This window comes from Pipistrellus hanaki, assembly GCF_964339955.1.
Source record: "Pipistrellus hanaki genome assembly, chromosome: 1".
Lineage (NCBI taxonomy): Eukaryota > Metazoa > Chordata > Mammalia > Chiroptera > Vespertilionidae > Pipistrellus > Pipistrellus hanaki.
Genome location: NC_140503.1, coordinates 209555619 through 209581259, shown reverse-complemented (window position 1 = coordinate 209581259; position 25641 = coordinate 209555619). Strand labels below are relative to the sequence as shown.

General features: G+C 48.1%; 1 protein-coding gene across 3 annotated transcripts in view; it reads left to right on the top strand.

Moving 5' to 3' along the window:
* Nucleotides 1-25641, top strand: part of FAM193A (family with sequence similarity 193 member A) — a 91609-nt gene that overhangs the window by 5711 nt on the left and 60257 nt on the right. For all 3 annotated transcript variants that reach the window (XM_084904039.1, XM_084904037.1, XM_084904038.1), the window contains exon 2: nt 23504-23749. In XM_084904039.1, coding sequence (XP_084760165.1) covers nt 23504-23749 — 246 coding nt within the window. The remainder of the gene's footprint in view (nt 1-23503; nt 23750-25641) is intronic.

Sequence of the window (25641 nt, the reverse complement as noted above, 5' to 3'; positions counted from 1 at the left end):
GACCGTGAATTTCCATTCCTGGGTGGCATATTCCCAGGCAGTGCAAGCTCGGTTATGTGGAAGCGTAAGAAACCTATGAGCGACTTACCGCTGTGACTTCCACCCGCAAAGTGTGAGTTCTGGCTTCTCTGCATCCTTGTAACACTTGGTGTCGGCAGTGGTTGTTATTGGAACCAGTTGAATTAATATGTGTGCAGTGGCATTGTGGTTTTAATTTGTATTTCCCTATTTATAATTGACTAGAGGCCCGGTGCACGAAATTCATGCACAGAGGGAGGGGGTGTCCCTCAGCCCAGCCTGCACCCTCTCCAATCTGGGACCCCTCAAGGGATGTCTAACTGCCCTTTTAGGCCCAATCCTGGTGGGGCATCCTCACAATACAGGACTGCTGGCTCCCAACTGCTTCCCTGCCTGCCTTTCTGATTGCCCCTAACCACTTCTGCCTGCCAGCCTGATCACCCCCTATCCACTCTCCTGCCAGCCTGATTGATGCCTAACTGCTCCCTTGCCAGCCTGTTCACCCCTAACCTGCTGTCCCCTGCAGGCCTGATCACCCCTAACTGCCCTCCTCTGCAGGTCCCCCCCAACTGCTCTCCACTGCAGGCCTGGGTCCCCCCCAACTGCCCTTTCCTGCAGGCCCAGTCACCCCCAACTTCACTCCTCTGGTGGCCTGGTCACCCCTAACTGCCTTCCCCTGTAGGCTTGATTGCCCCCAACTGCCCTCCCTTGCAGGCCTGGTCCCTCACAACTGCCCTCCCCTGCTGGCCATCTTGTGGTGGTCATCTTGTGTCCACATGGGGGCAGGATCTTTGACCACATGGGGGCAGCCATCTTGTGTGGTGGAGTGATGGTCAATCTGCATATTACTCTTTTTTTAAAAAATATATATTTTATTGATTTTTTACAGAAAGAAAGAGAGAGGGATAGAGAGTTAGAAACATTGATGAGAGTGAATCATCTATCATCTGCCTCTTGCACACCCCCTACTGGGGATATGCCTGCAACCAAGGTACATGCCCTTGACCGGAATCGAACTGGGACCTTTCAGTCTGCAGGCCGGCGCTCTATCCACTGACCCAAACTGGTTTCAGCTTACTCTTTTATTAGATAGGATAGAGGCCTGGTGCATGGGTGGGGGCCAGCTGGTTTGCCCTGAAGAGTGTCCCAGATCAGGGTGGGGGTTCCCTTGGGACATGGGGTGGCCTGGGCAAGGGGCCTGTAGTGGTTTGCAGGCCAGCCACACCGCCCAACCCAAGTGGAGGCCCTGATATCTGGGGTTTATTTATCTTCTACAATTGAAACTTTGTAGGCTTGAATGGAGCCAAGCCTCCTGATCGCTCTGTGTCCATAGCCATTTCTGTTGGGATTTATGTATCTTCTACAATTGAAACTTTGTAGCCTGAGGGAGGCCAAGGCAGGCCAGGGCTTCAGAAGCTTGGCTTTCTCCATTGCTGGGGAAACCCAAGCCTCCCTCCTGATCTCTGGGGTTGCAGCCAATTTGGTTGGGTTTATTTGCATACTCACTTCTGATTGGCTGGTGGGCATGGCTGGTGGATGTGGCTGTAGCAGAGGTACAGTCAATTTGCATATTACTCTTTTATTAGATAGGCTAGTGAACACTTTTCATGTGTTTATTTGGTTATTTGACATTCTTGTATCTTCTAGGACAGTGATCGGCAAACAGGCTTGTGAGCCACATGCGGCTCAGGAGCCGCCGTTTGCCTCTCTGTTGACTAATGAGTTTGACGACTACTGTTCTAGGACAAAGTGTTTATTTAAGACTTGGTTTATTTAAAAAGGAAATCCTCATTGGAAGACATGCTTAGAGAGGGAGAGAGAAACATCAGTTGCCTTCCATATTCCCTGAACATTGAAACCGCAGCTCAAGTTTGTGCCTGACTGGTACTCAAAGGACAACCTTTTAGTGCTCAGGACAGCGTTCAACCAACTGAGCCAGCCCGGCTGGCCAGACTTTCCTTATTTTAAAGCAGGTGGTTTTCTTTTTCGTTTTGAGAGTTCTTTATAAATTGGACATGAGTCCTTTGTCAGATATGTGAATTGAAACAGTTCTTCCAGTTCGTAACTTATCTTTTTATCCTGTTAACTGTTTTTGCAAAGAAAAACAATAATTTTAAATTTCAACTTAACAGTTTTTTTCTTTTATGGATCATACTTTTTGGTATCACGTTAAGAATTCTGCGTTTTATAAAACCTCAGGTTATGTCTTCTAAAAATTGAATAGTTTTACATTTAGATCTGTGATTCTTTTTGAATTAATTTTGTGTAAAGTATCAGATTCAGGTAGGGATCTTTAAAATATCTATATATGGGTGTCATGTTGTTTCAAACCCATTTGTTGAAAGAATATCCTTTATCCATTAAGTTGACTTTTCACCTTTGTAAAAAATCAAGTAGCTGTATTTGTGCGGGTTATGTCTGAACTCTGAATTCTGTTCCATTGTTCTGTGGAACTATCCCATTGCCTAGACTAGGGGTGTCGAACTCAATCAGAGAAGGGGCCAAAATCTAAAATCCAGCCTAAATCGCGGGCCGAATGGTTTACTTAACAGTCATAAACTGACAATGTCATAAACTGACAGCGGAGTGCAGTGATGACAGCGCGGTGCGGGCCACATTGCAAGGCCTGGCGGGCTGGATTTGGCCCGCGGGCCTTGTGTTTGACACAGTACTGTCTTAATTACTAGAAGTCTTAAGTTTGGACAAGTGATTCCTCACACTTAAAAACATTGTTTTGGCTATTTATTGTTTTGCTTTTCCATACATTTTAGAACCACCTTGCCTATATCTACTAATAATAATTCTGGGTTTTAATTAGTATAGCCATCAATCTGTAGATCAATTTGGTAGAAAATTGACATGTATTTACTTTGTTGACTCTTCCACCGCATGAATGTATTATAGTATGTATATAGTTAGTCATCTTCAATGTCTTTTTGTTGTTAATCCTCACCTGAAGATATTTTTCCCATTGATTTTTAGAGAGAATGGGAGGGAGGGCGGAGGTAGAGGAGGGAGAGAGAGAGAAACATTGATGTGACAAAAACATCAATTGATTGCCTCCTGCAGGGACCCTGGCCAGGGTCAGGGATTGAACCTGCAACCCAGGTATATGCCCTATCCAAGGACTCAAACCTGTGACCCTTCAGTGCTAGGGCTAATGCTCCAACCAGTGCGCATACTGGCCAGGGCTTTGGTTTCTTTCTTTCTTTTTTAAAATTGAGATATATTTGACATCTTTGATTTCTTTCAGTGTTTTGTAATTTTCAGCATAGAGATCCTGTCCATATTTTGTTAGGTTTATACATAAGGGTTTCCTTTTTTTTTTTCTTCCAACTTTTGTAAAGGATTTTTTTGAAGTTTACATTATTTATGGCTAGTATATAGGAATATAATTTTGTGTGTTCACCTCCTATCCCTTTATCTTGCTAAAATCATATATCCTGGGGGTGGGATGTGGATTCATTTGGATTTCTTTGTAGATAATCATATTGTCTGTGAATAGTGATTTTTTTTTTCTTGTTTGATTATTATATTGACTAGGCTTTAGTACAGTTTCCTTGTTCCTGGTTTGAGGGGAAGCGTTCTGTCTTTCACCAGGAAGTATGGTGCCTGCTGTAGACATTTTGTAGCTACCCATTGTCAGGATAACCAAGTTCTTTTCTGTTTTTAATTTGCTGAGAGTTTTGTTTATGGATGTTGGATTTTGTCAAATCTTTAGTAATTCACTGATATGATCATATTATCTGTCATCTTTATACTGTTACTGTGGTAGATTATATTATTGGTTTGTGGATATTGAACCATCTTTGCATTCCTGGAATACAAACCCTCCTTGGTTACGTATGTTACTCTTCCTAAATAGCTGGATTCACTGGACTGATACTTTGTTGAGCATTGTTGCACCTTTTTCATGAGATGTGTGTCAGCAGTTCTCCTATATTTCTCTTGTTTAGTTTTGATATTAGGATAGTGCTGGCTTCATCAAGTAAATTAGGAATTGTTTCTTTCTTCAGTAGTTTGTGTTTGTTTTTAAAAAAATATATATTTTATTGATTTTTTACAGAGAGGAAGGGAGAGAGATAGAGAGCCAGAAACGTCGATGACAGAGAAACATCGACCAGCCGCCTCCTGCACACCCCCTACCGGGGATGTGCCCGCAACCAACGTACATGCCCTTGACCGGAATCAAACCTGGGACCTTTCAGTCCGCAGACCGACGCTCTACCACTGAGCCAAACTGGTTTCGGCAGTAGTTTGTGTTTTTTAAATAATTGTCCATTTCATCTAAGGTGTTGAATTTGTGTATGTACAGTTGCCTGTGTTGGTCCTTAATTATCTTTTTAACGTGGGGGAGGGGGTTTCTTCTTTTATTCCTCATGTTGGTAGCTTGTCTTATTTTTATATTTTTTCTGCCAGTCTTGCCAGAGTTTCTTCATGTTTTTAATCTTTTTAAAGAACCAGCATTTTGTTTTATTATTTTTTCTTCCTGTTATTTTTAGTTATGATTTCATGGATTTTTTTTTTTTTAACCTTTGCATTATTGCTTACTTTATGTTTATTTTGATTTTTTTCCTAATTTCTTAAGTGAGAAGCTTGGACTATTTATACCATATTTCTTTCCTAATATACATATTCAGTGCTACAAACTTCCCTCTAAGCTAGGGGTGTCGAACTCAATCAGAGAAGGGGCCAAAATCTAAAATCCAGCCTAAATCGCGGGCCGAATGGTTTACTTAACAGTCATAAACTGACAATGTCATAAACTGACAGCGGAGTGCAGTGATGACAGCGCGGTGCGGGCCACATTGCAAGGCCTGGCGGGCTGGATTTGGCCCGAGGGCCTTGTGTTTGACACATGTGCTCTAAGCCATACTTTAGTGGCATCACACAAATCTTGGTTTGTTGTACTTTCCGTTTCATTCAGCTAATTTCCCTTTAATCTCCTCTTTGACTCATGGGTTATTTAGAAATATGTTATTTAATTTTCTGTTACCATCCTGTTACTGAGTTCCAATCCAATTCCAATGTGGTCAGAGAACATGCTTACTGTGATTTTATTTATTTAAAACATTTCAAATATTATGAATTATCTTGGTGAATATTACTTGTGCACTTACAATATGTATATTGAGTGGAGTGTTATCTGAATATCAGGTTCAGCTTGGTGATGATTTTTTTAGTTCTCTGTCTTGCTGATTTTTGTGTACCAGTTCGGTCAAATGCTGAGAAAGGAGTGTGAAGTCTCTGACTACAGGTACCAGCGAGAGTTTTATATGTATTGATGCTACTTAGCCTTTTATAGATATAGAATAAACTTGCTCAATTAGTTTTCTCCTTACAGTTAGTTTAGATTTTGCTTCATGTAATTTGAAGTTCTGTTGTTTGGTACATATCTATTTAAGATTGTTATGCCATCTTGGTAAGTTGACTTCTTTTGTTATTTTTATGTCCCTCTTATTTCTGGCAATTTTCTTAGCTCTGAAATTTACTTCATCTGATATGAACAACCACTCCAGCTTTCTTTTAATTAGTATATGCATGGCACATCTTTGTCTATCCTTTTGCTTTTAACCCATCTACATAATTTTATTTGAAGTGGGTGTCTTAATAGAGAGCTGCTTGATTAATTTTCATTAATTATTATATTTATACTAGAGGCGCCAGGTGCATGAAAATTCATGTAGCGAAGGGTGGGTCCCTCAGCCTGGCCTGCCCCCTCTCACAGTCCAGGAGCCCTCGGGTGGGAGGCAACCTGGCGATCAGGGGAAGGCGATGCTCCCTCACACCTCTGCTGCTGCCACTGCCGGCAGCACAAGCCTCAGACAATCCTGGTTGCCTGAGCCTCGGGCAGCTGGACAGCTGCCACCATCCGAGGCTTGTCTGAGCCTTGGGCTGGCCTTGGGCGGCTGGGTGGCTAAGGGAACTGGGGACTCTGAAGGCAGGCTCTGGGGGTGGGCCCAGGCTTGCTGCGTGCCTGCTACCCTGGTGGAGTTGAGGGGACTGGGTGCTTCCATCTTGTGGCTGTGGGTGCCGCCATCTTTGAGGGTGGGACAGTCAATTAGCATATTCCCCCCTTATTGGCTGTGGGCGCCACCATCTTTGTGTGGGCAAGAGGGTCAATTAGCATATTCCCTCTTTATTAGATTGGACTTTTATGTGATGAATCTATGAAATATACTTACTAACCTGGGTGAATTACTAATTGAATTTCTATTTGGAACTAGAATGGCTTGCTTTTTGGCATTGTAAAGCTCTCCTCAAGAGATTAAAAAAATAATAATAATATATATATATATATTATTATTATTTTTTCCCCTTAAATATATTTTATTGATTTTTTATAGAGAGGAAGGGAGAGAGATAGAGAGTTAGAAACATCATGAAAGAGAATCATCGATCAGCTGCCTCCTGCACAACCCCCACTGGGGATGTGCCTGCAACCAATGTACATGCCCTTGCCCGGAATCGAACCTGGGACCCTTCAGTCCGAAGACTGACGCTCTACCACTGAGCCAAACCGGCTTCGGCAACATTTCACACTTTAACCAAATGTCTGTGAAGCCTTTTCTTGCGCCTCATCTCATTTGATCCTCACAGAAGTCCTGGAGTGGGTAGGTAGGGGACTTGGTGGGATCCTGTTTCCTTTTCATTAGCCAGAAAACGGAGATTTAGAAAGTTTAGAAACTTGACCCAACTGAAAAGAAGTAAGAAATAGTGGACCTTGAAAAGTACTTCAGGTTTTCTCACTGTGCAGAATATAGTCAGACACTGCTGCAGGTAACTGTCTTACCCTTTCTTCTCCCTGTGTGATCTACAGTAATAGTCTGCTTCATGTTGATACTTACTCATGATAATTACTGAAAGAGAAGTTGGGATGCTTCACTGGGCTTGAAAAAGTTTAGCTACATCAGAAAGTAGGTCTAATTAAACAAGTTTATTCTATATCTATAAAAGGCTAAGTAGCATCAATACATATAAAACTCTCACTGGTGCCAATCACACGCATGTTGTTTCCATCTGTCATTGTCGATTGTGAATTTGGTTGACACTTCTATTATAGAAAAAGGGCAAATAGTGATATTAAAATATTTCTTCTAATTTCAGTATGCACGAATTTATGCACTGGGCCACTACTAATTTTATATTTATGCTGAAATCCAGTAAAATTACCAAATATTTAATAGTTTGCTGCAATCCAATTATTTCCTCTAGAAATGCTTGGTAATTACCCATCTGCGGTGGAAGTAGCCCAGCAGAGCAGACAGACATTCTCTACAAGTTCCTGCTGGGAGCTTAGCTCCTCTTTAGAGGCTCCTGAGGGGGTGACCTGTCCGTGCAGATCACCTCTCGGTGACAGAGGGACAGCTTGGAGAAGTTACTCGTCCCTTGCCAGAACTGTTTGGTTGCCTCTGAGAAAGAAATTCTTCTTCTTTTTTTAATCCTCACCTGAGGACATGCTTAGAGGAAGGAAGGGATTGGGGGGGGAGGGGGCAGGAGGAGATGGGGGAGAAAAAGTGCGTCTTATGGTCCGAAAAATACGGTAATAGCCCAGCCGGCCTGGCTCTGGTGCAGGCAGAGGGTCTGTTCACACTGCTCTCTTCCTGTCCCTGTGGCACAAACTCCGGATTGAGCAGGACGAAGTCTTAGGCCATTCCAGAAGCTAAACAAGTTGTCTCCATACTGTCCTAGTTATCTGTTGACACACTGAGCTTTCTCATTCAGACTCTTGTGAAGAGCTAGCTAGCTGATCAGAAACCTGGGTGTGGGGTTGAGAAACTGTATTGGATTCTGTTGCTGACAGTGGTGGAATAAAACTTTCTAAAAATTGGATTTTATTTAGCAGTAATACAGAAGCAGTCCAAAGGTAATTTATTTTATTATTTTATTTTTAAAAAATTAATTTCTTTATTGATTAAGGTATCACATATTTGTCCTCAACCCCCCATTCCAATCCCCTACTTCCCCCCACTCCTGCCTCCCCCCTATTGTCCTTGACCACTGTTAGGCTCATATGTGTGCACATAAGTCCTTTGGTTGATCTCTCCCTTTTATCCCCACCCTCCCTCTGAGGTCCAGCAGTCTGACCCATGGCTCCTTGTCTCTGGGTCTGTTCTTGTTCATCAGTCTATGGTGTTCACCATTTCCCCCAGATGAGTGAGATCATGTCCTACTGGAAATATACTTAAAAGAATAAAAAATGAGACAAGCAATAATCGTAATGCTTGAAAAGCATATGAATCAGTCTGTAGTGAGCTTCTTTCTGGGCCACCAGTTCTTTTGAGACCCAATTTCAATGTCAAACAGTTCCTTATGTGTACATGTCAGCAATGATATTTCAGTTCTGGATGGTGGGCAAATGGTGGTAATGCAGGTCCAACCAAAGGTAATTATTGAGTCATACATACATACATACATATATATATATATATATATATATATATATATATATATATGCCTAAGCTACCAGCCGACCTACCGGCCAGTAGCTATGAGGTGCACTGACCACCAGGGGCAGACGCTCAACACAGGAGCTGCCAAGTTGCAGTCACTTGGCAGTGGCGGTTCTCGGGTGATGCACCAGAGAGGAGGGAGTCTGATTGGGGTGTATCATCTGAGAACTGCCCTCTCACAATCTGGGTCTCCATGGGGATGTCGGAGAGCTGGTTTTGGCCCGATCCCTTTAGGCCAGACCGAGGGACCCCATCGGTGCATGCATTGGACCTGTAGTTTAAACATAATCATGCAGGTGTGAGCTTATTTCTCTTGGTCAGTTTTTATCCTGAGAATTCTGGTGTTGAATGTCCTAAAGCATTCTCTTTGTTAATCTTCATCCGAGGATATTTTTCCATTGATTTTTAGAGAGAGTAAAAGGGAAGGGGGAGAGATGGACAGAAACATTGATGTGAGAGACACACACTGATTGGTTGCCTCCTGCATGCACCCATACAACCACATGCACTCCAAACAAAGCCAGAGATCGAGTCTGTACCCGAGGTACATGCTCTTAACTGGAATTGAACCTGGGATTCTTCAGTCCACGGCCAGGTGCTCTATCCACTTCACCAAACTGGCTAGGGCCATCCTAAATTACTTCAGAGCCAAGAGGAAGATTCAGTCTGGGCACACCTGAGATCTGGCCTTACCAAATTGCTAGTTCATTCACCATGCATAGGGTGTTCCCCAAAATGTATACACACTTCGAATAAAGGCAGAGCTTATTAAAATACATTTCGTTTTCATTTAACAGCCATCAGCTGTCCACCTGTGTGGAATAAAACTTTCTAAAAATTGGATTTTATTTAGCAGTAATACAGAAGCAGTCCAAAGGTAATTTATTTTATTATTTTATTTTTTTAAAATTAATTTTTTTTTTTTTTTTTTTTTGCACACTCTGTGCTCCAAACAACTTATGTGTCTGGCGTGGTTCTTGGCACAGTGAATAAAGCAGGAAGAGACTGGAAGTTAGGGGTGGTGAGCGATGAGGCCAGCTGTGTGAGCATGGCTCCGCAGTGTTACTGGGCGGCAGAGACAGGCAGTGAGGTAGCATAGTAGACATCTGGGTAAGAATGTTCCAGATTGATGCCGAAACCGGTTTGGCTCAGTGGTAGAGCATTGGTCTGCGGACTGAAAGATCCCGGGTTCGATTCCGGTCAAGGGCATGTACCTTGGTTGCGGGTGCATCCCCGGTGGGGGGTGTGCAAGAGGCAGCTGGTCGATGTTTGTCTCTCATCGACGTTTCTAGCTCTCTGTCTCTCTCCCTTCCTCTCTGTAAAAAATCAATAAAATATCGATATATTAAAAGAAAAAAAAATGTTCCAGACTGAGGAGATAGCAGGTGCCAAGGCCCATGACACTCAGTTTTTTGTTTTTTTAAAAATATATTTTATTGATTTTTTACAGAGAGGAAGGGAGAGAGATAGTTAGAAATGTCGACGAGAGAGAAACATCGACCAGCTGCCTCCTGCACACACCCCACTGGGAACATGCCCGCAACCAAAGCACATGCTCCTGACCAGAATCGAACCTGGGACCCCTCAGTCCGCAGACCGACGCTCTACCACTAAGCCAAACCGGTTTCGGCAACACTCAGTTTTTAATTTTAGCAAATTTCCATAAAGTAAAATAAGGGACCTAATTGTTATGTAGAATATTATGTAAAATACTAGTGTCCTGGTGCATGGATTCTTGCACAGAGAGGAAATTAACTAGAAGAATTACTTTATTTTTGGGGCCAGCAGTGTCCCAGCAACAACATAACCCATGGCGAAGGGGGAGTTATGCGGCCCTGCAGGAATCGGGCTCCTTCCTCTGGTTCTGAGTGCATCACCCGAGAACCGCTGCCGCCAAGGCACCACAGCTCGGCAGCTCCTGTGTTGAGCGTCTGACCCCTGGTGGTCAGTGCGCATCATACCTACTGGATGGTCAGACAGTCACTTAGCCTTTTATATACATAGAAGCCTAGTGGCCTGTGCACATTAAAAGGAAATTAATTAGAAGAAAGATTTGACATTGCTGCAAAAAATTACATGTCAGAATAGTATACATGTCACAATATATAATATATGTTAAAATACAAATTATTTTAATATTGCTATTCACCCTTTATAATAGAAGTGTCAGAGATGAAAGAAAATTAGTAAAACGTATATGTAAATAATATACAAATCCTACATAATAAAAGCTTAATATTCAAATCGGCCAAACGGTGGAACGATGCACTGAAGCTCAATGCAGGAGCTTCCCACAGGCCCAGGCCAGCCAAGGTGGGTGCCAGCGGGGGGGAAAGGGGGTGCAATTGCCCCACTGGTTGCAGAGGGAGGTGACTCAGGGCAGCAGGGCGTGAGGCTGGTGAGTGGGCAGCACCAGGCCAGCCAAGCGGGTGCCAGCGAAGGGCCACGTTCACCCCACCTGTCACCCCACAGATTGGCACTGATTGCCAGCCAGGCCTAGTGACCCTACCCATGCACGAATTTCATGCATTGGGCCTCTCGTTGATAAATAAGTAAACAATAACAACTTGATATAAAAACAAAAAGACATGATATAAAAGTAACAAATACATGATATAAAAACAACATTGATAAAAACAATGACTGATAAATTGATTAAACTTACTCTAATATCTCCCTGTACACCACAGTAAGAGTAAAATCACTCTCATAGTGCGTGACTAATTTCCCTGGTAACGAAGTATTTACAACTTTAACGTCGCACGCTCTTTGAACTCGAGAGAAAGCAACATATAACTGACCATGTCCGAAAACGGGTTCAGGTGGGAATGTTCCTACTCTGTCTGGAGTGTGTCCTTGTCATTTACTGATAGTCGTGGCAAATGCTGGCATTTGATTGTGTTAGGTTGCAGTCTTTTGTGCCAGTAGTTGGTCTTCATACATATTCTGTTGACAGTGCTGCTTTCTTTCAGCTTCAGAGGTACGCTGTGTTATTCCAAGGTTGGCTTAGTAACAGAAGCTTAAAGCGTGACTTCCAATTGTCTGTTGACTGTCCTCTGAAATTGTGGCCGCTCTCGGTAGCCGAGCAGTTCTTGGGGACCGGGGATTCTGGGTGGTCAGGCAGCGAAAGCTGCCTACGAATTAATTTAAATGGGAGGCTAGTGTCAGACGGGGACAAATCAATTCTTGGAATCAGAACAATCTCTCCTTCTGCAGGTCCTGTTAATATACTTCGGCTTTGATTGTGTTAGGTTGCAATCTTTTGTGCCAGTAGTTGGTCTTCAGACATATTCTCTTGACAGTGCTGCTTTCTTTCAGCTTCAGAGGTACCTTGTGCCAATAATTGGTCTTCAGGTACATTCTGGCATCATGTGTGATTGGTGCCAGTGAGAGCTTTATATGTATAGCGCATGTGCGAGTCAACGTTTATTTTTAAATTGCTAGTGCTTGTCATATGTACTGGACGGTCCAATGGTCACTTAGCCTTTTTTAAAAAATACGTTTTACTGATTTTTTACAGAGAAAAAAGGAAAGGGAGAGTTAGAAACATAGGATGAGAGAGAAACATTGATCAGCTGCCTCTTGCACACCCCCTACTGGGGATGTACCCGCAACCAAGGTACATGCCCTTGACTGGAATCGAACCTGGGACCCTTCAGTCCATAGGCCAGTGCTCTATCCACTGAGCCAAACCAGCCAGGGCGTCACTTAGCCTTATTATATATAGATTCTGTAGACTCTGGTCAGAGTCACACCTTTGTAGGTGGTCCTGGGATCCAGATGTTCATTCTCAGAATGCTAGCATTGTCAGGTTGGGATGGTGAGCATAATCTGACTGCGCCCGAAAGTGGGGTTGCACTCCCAGCTCAGATGCTGGGTGATTCAGAGATATTCCAGCAATGGCTTAAGTAACAGAAACTTAAAGCGTGACTTCCGCTTGTCTGTTGACTGTCCTCTGAAATGTGGCCGCGCTCGGTAGCCGAGCAGTTCTTGGGGACCGGGGGTCTGGGTGGTCAGGCAGCAGTGCCTGTGGAACCCTGGGTGCTGTCTGCGAGGCTGGACACGGCGCCTCGTTCTTCCCGGCCCTGCAGGATTGAGGTGCTTGGCTTTCCCACTGGAGAGGGAGCAGGGCATCATGGGAGCCGCTGCGGGTTTTCCAGCTCTGAGTTCCGAGTCGTTCTGAGCTGAAGGCGTAGCTCTGTGAGTCTCCTTCAAAAGCTTTGATGACATGATCAGAGACATCAAAATAAGCCAAACTATGCCCTGGCCGGTTTGGCTCAGTGGATAAAGCATTGGCCTGCGGACTGGAGGGTCCCAGGTTCGATTCTGGTCAGGGGCATGTGCCTTGGTTGCGGGCACATCCCGCACACCCCCTTCCCTCAATGGGGATGTGCCCGCAACTATTCTCTCTCATCGATGTTTCTGACTCTATCCTTCTCCCTCTCTGTAAAATACCAATAAAATATATTTTTAAAAAATAAAAATAGCTGAAACTGGTTTGGTTCAGTGGTTAGAGCGTTGGCCTGTGGACTCGAGGGTCCCAGGTTCGATTCCGGTCAAGGGCATGTGCCTTGGTTGTGGGCACATCCCCAGTAGGGGGTGTGCAGGAGGCAGCTGATCGATGATTCTCTCTCATCGATGTTTCTATCTTTCTATCCCTCTCCCTTCCTCTCTGTAAAAAATCAATAAAATATATTTAAAAAATAAAATAAGCCAAACACCATTTCCCCTTCATCCCCTTTACCCTGTTCCTGAGGTGCCGTGAACTGGGGAAGAGACATGTTCTTGGGCACCTGTGTGACTCCTTCAGTATGTGTCCAGCAGTAGTGGCTCCTCGGCCTCTGTGTGAGGGTCGTAGTTGAACTTTCTCCCTCGCGGCTCAGCCCCATGCTGACATGCAGGGGTGAGGCTGTGTGCGCATCCCCGGCTCCTTCCTGGAGCAGGTGTGGGGGGTGGCCTGGAGCTTCTGTGCTGCCTGCAGGAGGGCGAGTGTGTCGCTCCCCGGGGGCACCTGTGCTTCCAGGTGGAGGGGGAGCTCCAAGGGGAGAAATAGGTGCCTTGCTTATTCTCACTAAGTGCCCTGTCAGTGCCCTTCTCCTTCCTGCCCTCCGTCTGTGCTCTGGAGTGAGCCGGGGTCTTTTGACTTTGAGAGCGGGAGGCCTCAGGGTAAGTGCCGAGACGTGCCCCGAGCAGGTGCCGAGCCCGTGGCCTGCCTTTGGCCGTGGCGGCTGCCGGCCTCTCTGGCTGCCCGCCCTCCAGGCCCAGCTCTTCCTCCCGACAGCGGTGATGACTTGCTTTGGGTTTTGGTTCACGTTTCTCAGGTGGGCCCAATGGGGTTTTATGGCTTCGCCATGCTCGGCCGTGCTGTGCCCGGGGGCGGAGGTCCCTCTGAGGCGGGAGGGAGGCAGGTTTGGAGGTGCACACCCTCCGGTCAGGGCCCTCTGTGAGAGAGCGCCCTGCGCACTGGGAGGTGGCCATGGCTTCGGGGAGAACCCCCTTCCTTCTTACAGATGTCTTGGAGGAGTGAGTCTAGATCAGGTCAGAACTTTGTTTGCCACTCTAAGTCTTAGCCAGGACATCAAAAGTCAGCTCAAGGTACAACCAATGGACATAAAACTCTGGGGAGGGAGGGTATGTACGGGAGGGAGGGAGGGGGGCAAAAAAAAAAAAATCAATAAAATATATTAAAAATAAAAAAAAAGTCAGCTCAAGGTTAAGCCCAAAATAACATTTCAAGCTTTTTCTCTAATCCCCTTCCTCCCTAAATGAGATCCTACACGGCACCTGCTGGAAACCAGATTGTCAGAGGATGGATGGGGACCTGCTGGGCGCTTTCCCAGCCTGGCCAGGATGGGGCGTGCGGCCTGGGCGAACCTCTGTGGTCTGATTTGTAAAATGAGGGATTAGATGGATCAAAGGTTGCAGGCTGGCCTGGCCACGCCTGTGGTTGGAGCTGTCAGCAGGCCAGGGAGGAGGGGAGCATGTGCCAGGCCAGCCTGGTGTGCGGACCGGGGCCTGGAGGAAGGGGTGGTCCCGGCGGGGACCTCAGCACTTGTTGACAGAGGAGGGCTGTGAATAGCAGGCAGCCCCCTCTGGTCGTGGGAAGGAGGAGGGCTTGCAGAGTAACAGTGGACAGGGGGAGGGAAGAAGTGCCCTGTCAGTGCCCTTCTCCTTCCTGCCCTCCGTCTGTGCTCTGGAGTGAAATCCAGGCCTGTGCCCTTAAAGGGAATCGAACTGTGATCTCCTGGTTCAAGGGTCAGTGCTCACCCACTGAGCAACATCAGCCAGGTGGTACCTCTCTTGAGTATTAATGTTTACATCTAAATGGCCTTAAATAAATTTGGAGCAAAGGGGGAGGGGGGAGGGGGAAGGCTCCTCATGCCCAGGAGAGGTGACAGTGATGGTGGCGGCGGAGAGAAGGGCACACATCTAAGCTCCATGGGTTGAATTTGATCCTTAGGAGTCTGACTTCAGAAACGGTTTCCTCTGTGATGGGGACAGGACCGAGGGCTGGCTCTAGGGGACAGGTCCTATCTTGGGGTCACACTTGTTTAGGACCAAGTGCTCCCAGTTCACAGCGCGCTCAGCGTCCGGTAGGCCCGTTCCTTTCCTCTTCTCTACTTGGTTTCTGCTCATCCTCTCCCCTCCTTCCGAATGTGCCCCTCTCCCAGGCTTGGTGGTTGGCTGTGTGTGAGCCTGGGTTTCCGAAGCCCTTGCAGGTATTTGCTTGTTGCTAAAGGGTGTGGGGCGTGGCCCTCCTTTCTTCCTCATGCACTCCACACTCCACGTGGCGCTGACTGCCCGGCATGTGCCCCGTTTTCCCGGCGTCCCCCGAGGGCCTGCTCCCCAGGCTCTGTCCTGGACAGAGGAGGGCCCTGCCTGTTGTTCTGACAGTGCTGGTTCAGATTCTGTTAGATGAGAACATGGGAGGGTTTGGAGCAGGAGAAGGATAAGCTATGGCTTAGTTTCAGAAAGAATTACTCCAGCCGAAACCGGTTTGGCTCAGTGGATAGAGCGTCGACCTGCGGACTGCAAGGTCCCAGATTCGATTCCGGTCGAGGGCATGTACCTTGGTTGCGGGCGCATTCTCTCTCATCGATTATTCTCTCTCATCAATGTTTCTAACTCTCTATCCCTCTCTCTTCCTCTCTGTTAAAAATCAATAAAATATATTTAAAAAAAAAAAAAAAAAGAACTACTCCAGATACTTTGTGGGTGGGAGGGGCGGAGCTGAAGCAGGAGGACTAGGTGGGGGCCTGGTGTCAGGTGTGGGGCAGACCCATTGGCCTTGTTCCTGCTCATGGATGTGAGAAAGGGGCGGGGAGTCTTAACAGGAGCAAGACCTTCCCCCCCTGCGGCAGCGGGGCACAGTCCGCATGGGCCTGCCGGGAGGTGGAGGCCCACCGTGTCAGCTTGGTTTTGGACATGGTGAGCGCCTGAGGCATCGCAGCTGAGCCCCAAACCACTTCTGGGAGCTGTGTGCTATGATGGCGGTAGATGAGGTTGGAGGAGAGCGCAGTGTAAGAACAGGCCAAGAACAGGCCTTACGGTTCTCTAACATTCAGGAGCTGCAACCTCTTACACTTGTTACCGATTTTAGGGAGAGGAAGGTAGAGAGACAAAGTGGTAGAAACATCAGTGATGAGAGAGTGTCCTTGATCAGCTGCCTCCTGCACGCCCCCTTACTGGGGAAGCACGCCCCCTTACTGGGGATGGAGCCTGAAATCCAGGCCTGTGCCCTTAAAGGGAATCGAACTGTGATCTCCTGGTTCAAGGGTCAGTGCTCACCCACTGAGCAACATCAGCCAGGTGGTACCTCTCTTGAGTATTAATGTTTACATCTAAATGGCCTTAAATAAATTTGGAGCAAAGGAATTTTAAGTTAATATTACATGCACAGCATCTTTTATTACATAATCATTTTGCATTAATTATACAACATTAAATCAGAAGCAACATTAGTTCATCAGTGAATTTTGTTTACCAGAGTTATTTGGGTAGATAATAGGCCTAATCCTACTCCCCACCCCTTCAATGTGTGCACTGCTCTTTGGCCTAGGCCAGTGGTCGGCAAACTCATTCGTCCACAGAGCCAGATATCAACAGTACAACGATTGAAACTTCTTTTGAGAGCCAGATTTTTTAAACTTAGACTTCTTGTAACGCTACTTCTTCAAAATAGACTCAGGCCGTGGTATTTTGTGGAAGAGCCACACTCAAGGGGCCAAAGAGCCGCATGTGGCTCGCGAGCCGCAGCTTGCCGATCGCGGGCCTAGGCCCTGGGTTAGAGAGCTCTGACCTAGCCACCGAGGGGACGGGAGTGAGCACGGCAGCACGTCTCCCTGGGAACAGAACCAGCGAACGGGAGCGAGCTTCGGGAGAGTGTGCTCCCGGACCGCCCCTGAGCGAGGATGCAGGGTGGCGCCCAGGAAACCAGCAGTCTGCCCGTGGGGGTCGGACCAACGGTGTGGTGACCAGAACCACCAAAGGGTGTCTTGTGTGAGGAGCTTGCACTTCCAGAAGAAAAAGCTTAAAGAATGCACATTTCTCCAGTGTGCACGTTCCTGAGGGTTTTGGTGCCTGGGCACGTACTGGAAATGGATCGTGACGTTGAGAGCACGCATAACCCGCTATGTGCTGCGTGGCGTGGCCAGGTTGTCCGGCGGTCCTGGGTGTGGTTTCTGCTCTCCAGGGACTGTGCGTGTTAGGAGAGCTGGGCAGCAGCCCAGGACTTAAACAGGGAAGGGCCCAGACATTAGTTTATCCAGTTATTTTGGCATTAATTTACAGCGTAAGTTGGTCCGAAGGTTGTGGGTTATTGTTAAGCTGATTAATTTACAGCGTAAGCAATCGCTGCTGAACGGCTCTGCCAAAACCAATTGTTAATATGTCTGAGCATTAGTTGGCAATTATAGAGCACTTACTCTGTGTCAGGAACTGTCATACCCATTGACGTGAGTGTGCCACCCTGGTGTGGGCAGTGTGGGGCTGGGGAGGGTGCAGGAAGCTGTGACGTAGGTGGAGGCACAGCTCTGGGCTCCTTGGGGCTCCTGGTTATGTTGCTGCTTCCTGAGTTCAGAGCTGGAGAAAGCACACAATGCCAAACCCCCGGAGAAGCTGTGCCCTGCAGGTGCCTAGCAGTGCACAGCCCTGAATGCTCTAGTGGAAGTTCAGGGCATCCACGGGCAGCTCAGGTGGCAGCCCTGGAGTAAGCGGTGGGGAAAGAGGCTGAGACATCCGCATGCAGGCCATCTTGTCCACCAGTCGTTGGCAGCTGCTTCTGCAGCAGATGTCACTGTTGAGCGTTCACGTGAAACACAGGTATCCTTGCATCTGGTGCCACCTCAGATTCCTGCTCTAGATCTCTGCCACTAACTGCCCCTGACAATTCTTTCCACATTCCCGACCACCCAGCAAACACTGGCTCTCTCAGAGAATTGGTTAGCTCTGCATCTGCGGCCATCTCTCCTCCTGACGGGGACAGCCAAGGGGACTTTCCAGACTTCCACTCCAGGTTGGCTTTCCCTTCCCCACGCGGCCGCGGGCCACCTGAGTGCAGGGTCGGGCTGCAGCCACCTGCTGCTGACTGGGCCAGCGCATCCGTGAGCACCATCTGTAAGCAGACTCAGCGTTTTCTCCCTTAGCTATTGGTCGTAGGAGTTCCCCAAGAGGCCAAGGTCACTTTTGAAGGAGTGGCAGTGCAGCCACGGAACTGTGCAGTCCACGTGGGATTTCGGGGCCTTCTTGCTCACGGCGCCCTGGTGGGCAGCTCAGTGGCTCCTGTGTCAGGCAGGCAGCCTTTTCCTGTCTGAGGCCATCGCTTTGAGAACCACTGGGAGTGATGGATGATAAGCCCAAGGAGAGTCTTCTGCTTGTCCATTCTGTGGACATTGCCTGCCTCTGAGTGATGCTATGGAAGGTGTTAGTAGAAGGAATGTGATTGGGACCATGTTTGTGTTCTCAAGGAGTTTACAGTCAAGTTCATCAGGAGAGACAGGTCTCCTGGGAGAAGCTCTGACATGCTGGGGAGCAGGAGGAGGACGGACGAGAGGAGTCTGAGCTGGTCGGTGATGTGTGAACCCTGTTGAAAGCGGAGGGGCGTTTTCCAGGCGGCGAACAGAGGAGAAGCGTCCCTGGCCCTCCCAGGCAGGTTTGCTGGCAGAGAGGCAGGTCATTGGCAGTCGGACATTGATGAGAGAGAAACATCGATCAGCTGCCTCCTGCACACCCTCCTACTGGGGATCAGGCCTAAACGGGCAGTCAGACATCACTTGATGGTCCCAAGTTGGAGAGGGACACCCCCTGCCCCCGTGCACGAATTTCATGCACCTGGCCTCTAGTAATAAGATAAAAGCGAACATTAATGAGAAACAATTTTAAATATGGACAATCCATGAAGCCAAAAGCTAATTAATTCTTTTAAGATGAATAAAATTGATAAGCCTGAGCCAGGCCAAAGATTTGAATAAATACTACATAAGCCTGGGAAAGGATATGTAATCACTAGGGAAAGCCACAGTGAGACAGTTGCACACCGTCATTACAGTGGCTACAGTTAAAACAAGTTGCCACATGGATGAGGATGTAGTTCACCAGAACTCTCCAAAGTGGCCTTTAGAGAACCTTGGAAATTTCTTAAACATTACACATGATGCCCTGACGGATTGCTCAGTTGGTTGTAGCATTGCCCTCCTGCACCAAGGTTGTTGGATTCAATCCCTGGTCAGGGCATTTAGCCAGAACCAACCAATGAATGCATGGATAAGTGGAACAACAAATTGATGTTTCTCCCTTCCTCTCTCTAAAGTCAATGAACATGTCCTTGGGTGAGGATTAAAAAACAGACATTTACCTTCCACACACCAAGAGTTGGACATGAGTGTCTATAGCAGCTATTCTTTTAAAAATATATATTGATTTTTTACAGGAGGAAGGGAGAGGGGGAGAGAGTTAGAAACATTGATGACAGAGAAACTTCAAAAAGCTGCCTCCTGCACACACCCCACTGGGGATGTGCCTGCAACCAAGGTACATGCCCTTGATCAGCATCAAACCTGGGACCCTTGAGTCCACAGGCCAACGCTCTATCCACTGAGCCAAACTGGTTAGGGCATCACTATTTTTTTTTTTTTTTTTAATCTTCCGAGGATATGTTTTTACTGATGCTAGAAAGGATGGGAGAGAGAGAAACATGAGTTGGTTGCCTTCTTGTACATGCCCCGACTGGGGATCAAACCCACAGCCTAGCTACGCGCCTTGACCAGGATTGGAACCCACAGCCCTTTTGGTTATGGGACGACTCCAGTCAACTGAGCCACTTGGTCAAGGCAGCAGCTGTTCTTTGTAATAGCCCAACCTGGAAACAACCAGAATTCTCCAAATGGAGAATGCATAAAAAGTGTGGCTCACCTACCCAATGCTGTGCTACTCAGTAAAGAAAAGGAGACGCTTCTGATACATGCATACATGGATCACCTCCCGATAACAGTACTCTGCAAAACAAGCCTGCCTGAAGAGGATCTGTGTGTGGTGCCGTTTTATAGAGTTCTGGAAACTGCAAATTAGTCTTTAGAGACAGAATTCAGTCCAGTGGTTGCCTGTGACTGGGGTAGGATCGGAGGAGAAGGGAGTAGAAGTTGGGTAAATAGAGGCACAGGTACATGGAGTGGGTAATGGCAGTGTTCATTGTCTTGACTAGAGGCCCAGTGCATGAAAGTCACGCACTGGCAGGGTCCCTAGCAGCTGCCGCTGCTGGCCGGGCCTCCCCCCTGCCCCTGCTGGCAGCCTGCCCCCTGGGTGAGCTCCGGGAAGAACTCCAGTCGAGGGGACAATTTGCATACTGCGTTTTTATTATATAGGATTATTGTGATGCTTTCACAGGTGTATACATGTCAACATTATTCAAAATGCATGCTGCAGATATTTTCAGCTTATTGTACCTCAGTTCTGCTTTAGTACAGCTGTAAAATGTTTTCAAAAAGATCACTGGAATTTATATTTGTGTTTCACATTTAATCAGTTAGGAGAGTAACCACCTGGTGGGGCATTGTTGTTTGGATAACTTGAATCGTGGTCAGGTGTTGTGGTGCATGTGTGTGTTTAGTGACCTGTTTGTTGTGGTGCATGTGTGTTTTGTAATGACCTGCTTTGCTGGAAAAGGAGTGGGGGGAGAGTTTCACCTCCTGGGAGGACTGGCGTCGTATTTGAGCATGCTGGTCAAGCGTCGAGCAGTTTTGACTTTGGTTCACGACATTGTCTATGACGTCTCCATGGATGACCGCAGCTAGCTCCATGGCTTTCCTGATCACATGCTGGGGATCCCAAATTATATGTCCAGTTGCATCCTTTCCCAGAATGTTCATTCAGAAACAATCCAATCCCCCTGCTGTTTGGAGTCTAATGCCCACTTCATATGTGCAGCGCCCAGAGCAAACCCTTGGTTCTTTCACTGTCCCAGCCTGTCCCCCGTCCGCCACTCTGTTATCGCATGTCCTCGTCGCCTCCTCAGGCCCATCAGCGAGTCCTGTGACTCGACCTTCTACACCCCGAGTCTGACTGCTCTGCTCCTTCATGGCTCCCCTGCGCCTGGGACTACCTGGAGCAGCCTGTGTACACTGTTTCCTCCCACCCCAGCCTTCACCCTATTGTCTGTGTCCATAGGTAATCATGTATGTATATAAGATTATAAAAGTTCCTCCATATTCCCCCGTCTGTCCATGTTTCCATGCCTCTGGTTTGTTTTATTCATCAGTTTATTTTGTTCATTAGATTTATTTTTATTTTTTTATACAATTGTTGATAGATATGTATTTATTGCCATTTTATTGTTCATATTTTTGACCTTTTTTTCTTCTTCCTCTTCTTAAAGAGTAGCCATCAGCATTTCATATAATATTGGTTTGGTGGTGATGAACTCTAGCTTTTGCTTGTCTGTGAAGCTCTTTGTCTGACCTTCAATTCTAAATGTCCCTCACCTCTGTCCCTACCACCAGTCTCGATGTGCATTCCAGAGAAGTAAAGACTTCTCTAGGTGTCAGACTTCTCTCAGCCAGCTTTCAGGTGGTTTTGAATGATGGCTATTCTGTATTTTAGTTGTAATTTTGATGTGGTTGTGGGAGTACTGGCATTTACCTACACTGTCTTCGTGGTTCTCCTGATGACTTTTTACTTACCTGTCTTATTGTCTTTGACGAGAGCATTAACTCTCAGGACCAGGATTTTCATTTCATTCCCCATGTGTTCCCAGTGCCTGGCCCAGTGCCTTGGCACATGGTGGGCTCCCAGGAAGTACTGGACGGACAGACAGATGCATGGTTGCTGAACTGGATGCTCTCAAGCCAGTGCTGGCTCTTTGATTCTGGCTTGGGGGCCTTAGGAACCTGGGAACCCAGCATCTCTTTTGGTAAAAGATGGCCTAGAAAGGTGTGAAGGCCGGGGCCGTTTGTTGGTGGTGGGCTGTTCTCCAGGACTAGCGACAGAAATGGCTTTTGGGTTATGTAGTTAAGTCAGCATGGTGTGGCAAATTGTCATCATTTAGACTTCTCACATGTGTTGGGACAGAGAACAACAGTGACTGCCATGGTCTTCCATGGTTTGAGGAGCAGTCTGGAGCCTTCTAGAATACCACTGAGAGAGAGGGCTCAGTTCTCTCCCCTCACCCCCCAGACGTTCACATGGCTGGCTGCTCAGCTGGGTTTGGGTCAGGCCTTGCAACCCTGTGGATGTGACACGGTAAGCAGTTTTGCCCCTGGCTTATAAAAGGTAAGAACCCGGGCAAGCCCCTCTTTGGTCCAGTGCTGCTGTCATTTGTTCATTAGATTCTCGGCCCTGTTTAAGCACCTGGTCCCAGCTGGCCTTTCCGGGCTGTGGAGTGGAGCTGGTGCACCTGTGGTCCAGTTAACCAGGGCGTGTGTGCGCCTCAGGGTGGAGGACAGGGAGGAGCTGAGGGCCGTGGAGCCTGGTGGGCTGGGGGGCCTGGAGGGGGCCCGGAGGGAAATGAGATGTGAAGTAGCCCCAAATTCCCGGGGCTGCCTCCCTCCTGATTCCCCCTGTGCAGGGGCCCTGCAGAGGGCCAGGGGCCTGGGCAGGGGCGGGGGCGGGGGCGGGGGAAGAGGCAGGTTTCCATCGCCTCCATCCTGCCTGAGCTGTGCAGAGCTTGCCTGCCCCTGGAGGGCCTACCTGGCTTCCCTGCTCCCCTGTTGCCCAGGTGTGCTGTCGAGCCTCTTCAGGAGTTACAGACGTTTCCTCTGAGGAGCGATGCTTCTCTTGGGCTCCTGCTGATTTGGGTTAAAGTCTTGGTGCCTGCTTGCTGACCTTGTTTAGGCCTGTTTCTTATTTACACATGTACTGACACTCTGACAGATGGCCCGTCTCCCCCTGCCCACCTCCACTGCCCCGCCGCCTGTGCGTTAGGCTGTTTGTACATGGGAGCCCGTTTGTGTGTTTTTAAGGCAATTTTACTTTTCTGGTGGGCGGTCGGCAGTCTTTGGAGAGGACAGGGCCATAACCTTGCTTCCTCCTCCTGCCCTGCAGTTTCAGACCTGTTTACAAACGTGGACATCGAGGTTGGATAGCTGTCAAGCTGGAAGGGAGACTGGGTTTTTTTGGGGGGATTTGATCCCCAGTAGCCGCCTTGGAGGTGGGTTGAGCCTGCTGACTTGTGCCCCGGGCCTGAGCAGTGCACCGACAGACCTAGAGTGGTGACTGTGAACTTGGTTGATGCAAAGCATCACTTTCATGAGTGCTTCCTCAGTCGGAACACTGGTTCGCGCTACATGGTGGGAGCTAACACAGAAGTCAGGGCAGGGCCTGTGGAGAGTTTCTAACTGCCCCAAGATGCTCTGGCAGCACTGTTTTATTTGAAGTACGATGAGATCCTAGTACACGAGGTCCAGTTTTCTTCAACAAATTCTCTATTTGATGTTTCTTTCCCTAAACACACATGCATTGTAATTTCAGAGCGACGTGTATTTTTTAATGATCTCGGTTTTGTGGATTATGTATTGAAAATAGAAAACATTTTTCTATTCCAGACTCCTTTTAACTTTGGCATGAATCACAGAACTCCACCCTACCCCGCCGGGGACTACTGTCTTCTGTGCAGAAGCGAGCGGAAAGACTCCTCCTTCCTAGAGAGCGGGATTAAGACTGCGAGCAAATTGGCCCTTTCCGTGGCTCCCAAGGGCAACAGCGTGCTGCACCTGCCGCTGTGGGTGTGCCCCGACTGCAGGCGCACCGTGGAGAAGGAGGAGCGGCACGGCGGCCTGGACCAGCCCGCGGTGAGTGCCCTGCGCGCCCCCGCGCTCCCTGACTCCCAGCCAGTGGTCTGGGCTTCCTGGGCAGTGAGGCTGTTGGCACGGGTCTGCTCTCTGGAACAACCCCTACTGGCCATCCTCTGTCCCTACTCCCCCCGCCGCGGGCTTCCTCCTGTCCTCCCTGTCACACCGGCAGGAGGTGGTAGGGACCTGCCCCCGTGGTCAGACAGCTTGGGTAGCATGCTTTCAGTGTGGTCTCAGGGTTTCTTTGGCAAACAAAGCAGTTTGCTGCAAAGCTAGAAGGCGTTAGACACTCCGTGTGCTGGTAGCTCACCCGAGATTCGTTCCCAGCGGCAGTTCTCCCGTCCTGCTCTCCTCCTTTACCTGATTCCGTGTCTCACTAAGGGGGGCTTTCTCGAGGCCCAGGCTTGCCGGGGAAGGCCACACCTTATCTGACTGCTGGCCCAGACTGCGGCTTAGGGGCCGTGGCTCCGAAAGGGCTTTCCAGTCTGCTCTCTGGGTTCTGGAAGGGCTTGGCTTTTGCAGCCATTTGAGGCCCCACCGTCTAGGCTTCTCTGCTCCTTTGGTCTCTGCTTGGAAGCTGGTGTCCTGTGACCCCGTGAGTGTTTGCTGCTGCATAGGGTGCGCTGTCTGGTCTCCTGGTCTCCCCTGGCTCCATGCTGCCTGCCACTGAGCCGGGGACTTCTGTTTTGGGGTTTCCTTGAAGGCAGCACCCCAGTCTTGTGGCATGTTCTGGAGTAGTGCCTTGATAACTAAGCCTGGAAAGAAATGGATTTTGGCCTCCCACATGCCCCTTCTCCTGCTCTGTCCCTCTGGCGCCGCTTTCTGACCACTGCGCATTCACTTTGTGTTTTCTTGTTAATCTTCACCCGAGGATATTTTTCCATGAATTTTAGGGAGAATGGGAGAGAGGGAAAGACAGAGAGAAGCATCAATGTGAGAATAACACATCAGTTGGTTACCTCCTGCATGTGTCCTGACCAGGGCCAGGCTGAGGAGGAGCCTGCAACTGAGGTATGTGCTCTTGACCAGAATCGAACCCGGGACCCTTTGGTCCACAAGCCAAATGCTCTATCCATTGAGCCACACCGGCTAGGGTTGTATTCCCTTCGTATTCCTTCTTCACTGGAACATGCTCCATGAGGGCGGTTGTTTTTTTGTGTCGTGTTCCTTACCGAGAACAGTGCCGAGCCTGGCATATTTTAGTGCCCAAAGTATTCCAATTAATGAAGGCATAAGTCAGTGTTTCCCAAACTTTTGACATATGTGCACCCCTTCTATAATTTTCCTAACACTGAGGACCCCTCGTACTCATGAGAACGTAGAATTAGGCTCAGCTAAGCACGGTGCAGTGCACATCCCCACCAAACTCCGGTGCAACACGTACCCCCACCAGACTCTTCCCGTACCCCTGGGGGAACGCGCACCACACTTTGGGAAACACTGGCCTAAGTGAATGAACAAAGAAAGGAGGAGGCCGTGGGCTCCCTCATCGGAGATGAAGAAGGTGGGTAGGCAGCGTTGAGTTTTTAATCCGCAGACATTCCTGCTTTGTCACGTTACTTGTCTCCTTTCTGTGTGCACTTCCGGTGTTCGTCTCCCCGGTTCTAGCCACTCGTGTAGCTTGTTCCCGAGCTCTGTCAGCGGCGTGTCCAGTCCCCACCGCCCAGGCTCTCTGTCCCTTCAGCTCTGCTGCCCTTCCTTCCTGTGTCCAGTCCCGTCCACCTGCTGTCCTTCGGGGAAGGGTTGCTGCTTCTCTTCCTGGTTTGGACGCCAGTGGAAGCATCTCCGATTTCTCTTGCCATTCGGGAGTCTCGCTTCCAACTCCCGTTTGCCCTGATGATGGATTATCCAGTGAGGCTTTCCTCCGCATCGAAAAGAGTGACCCAGGTCAC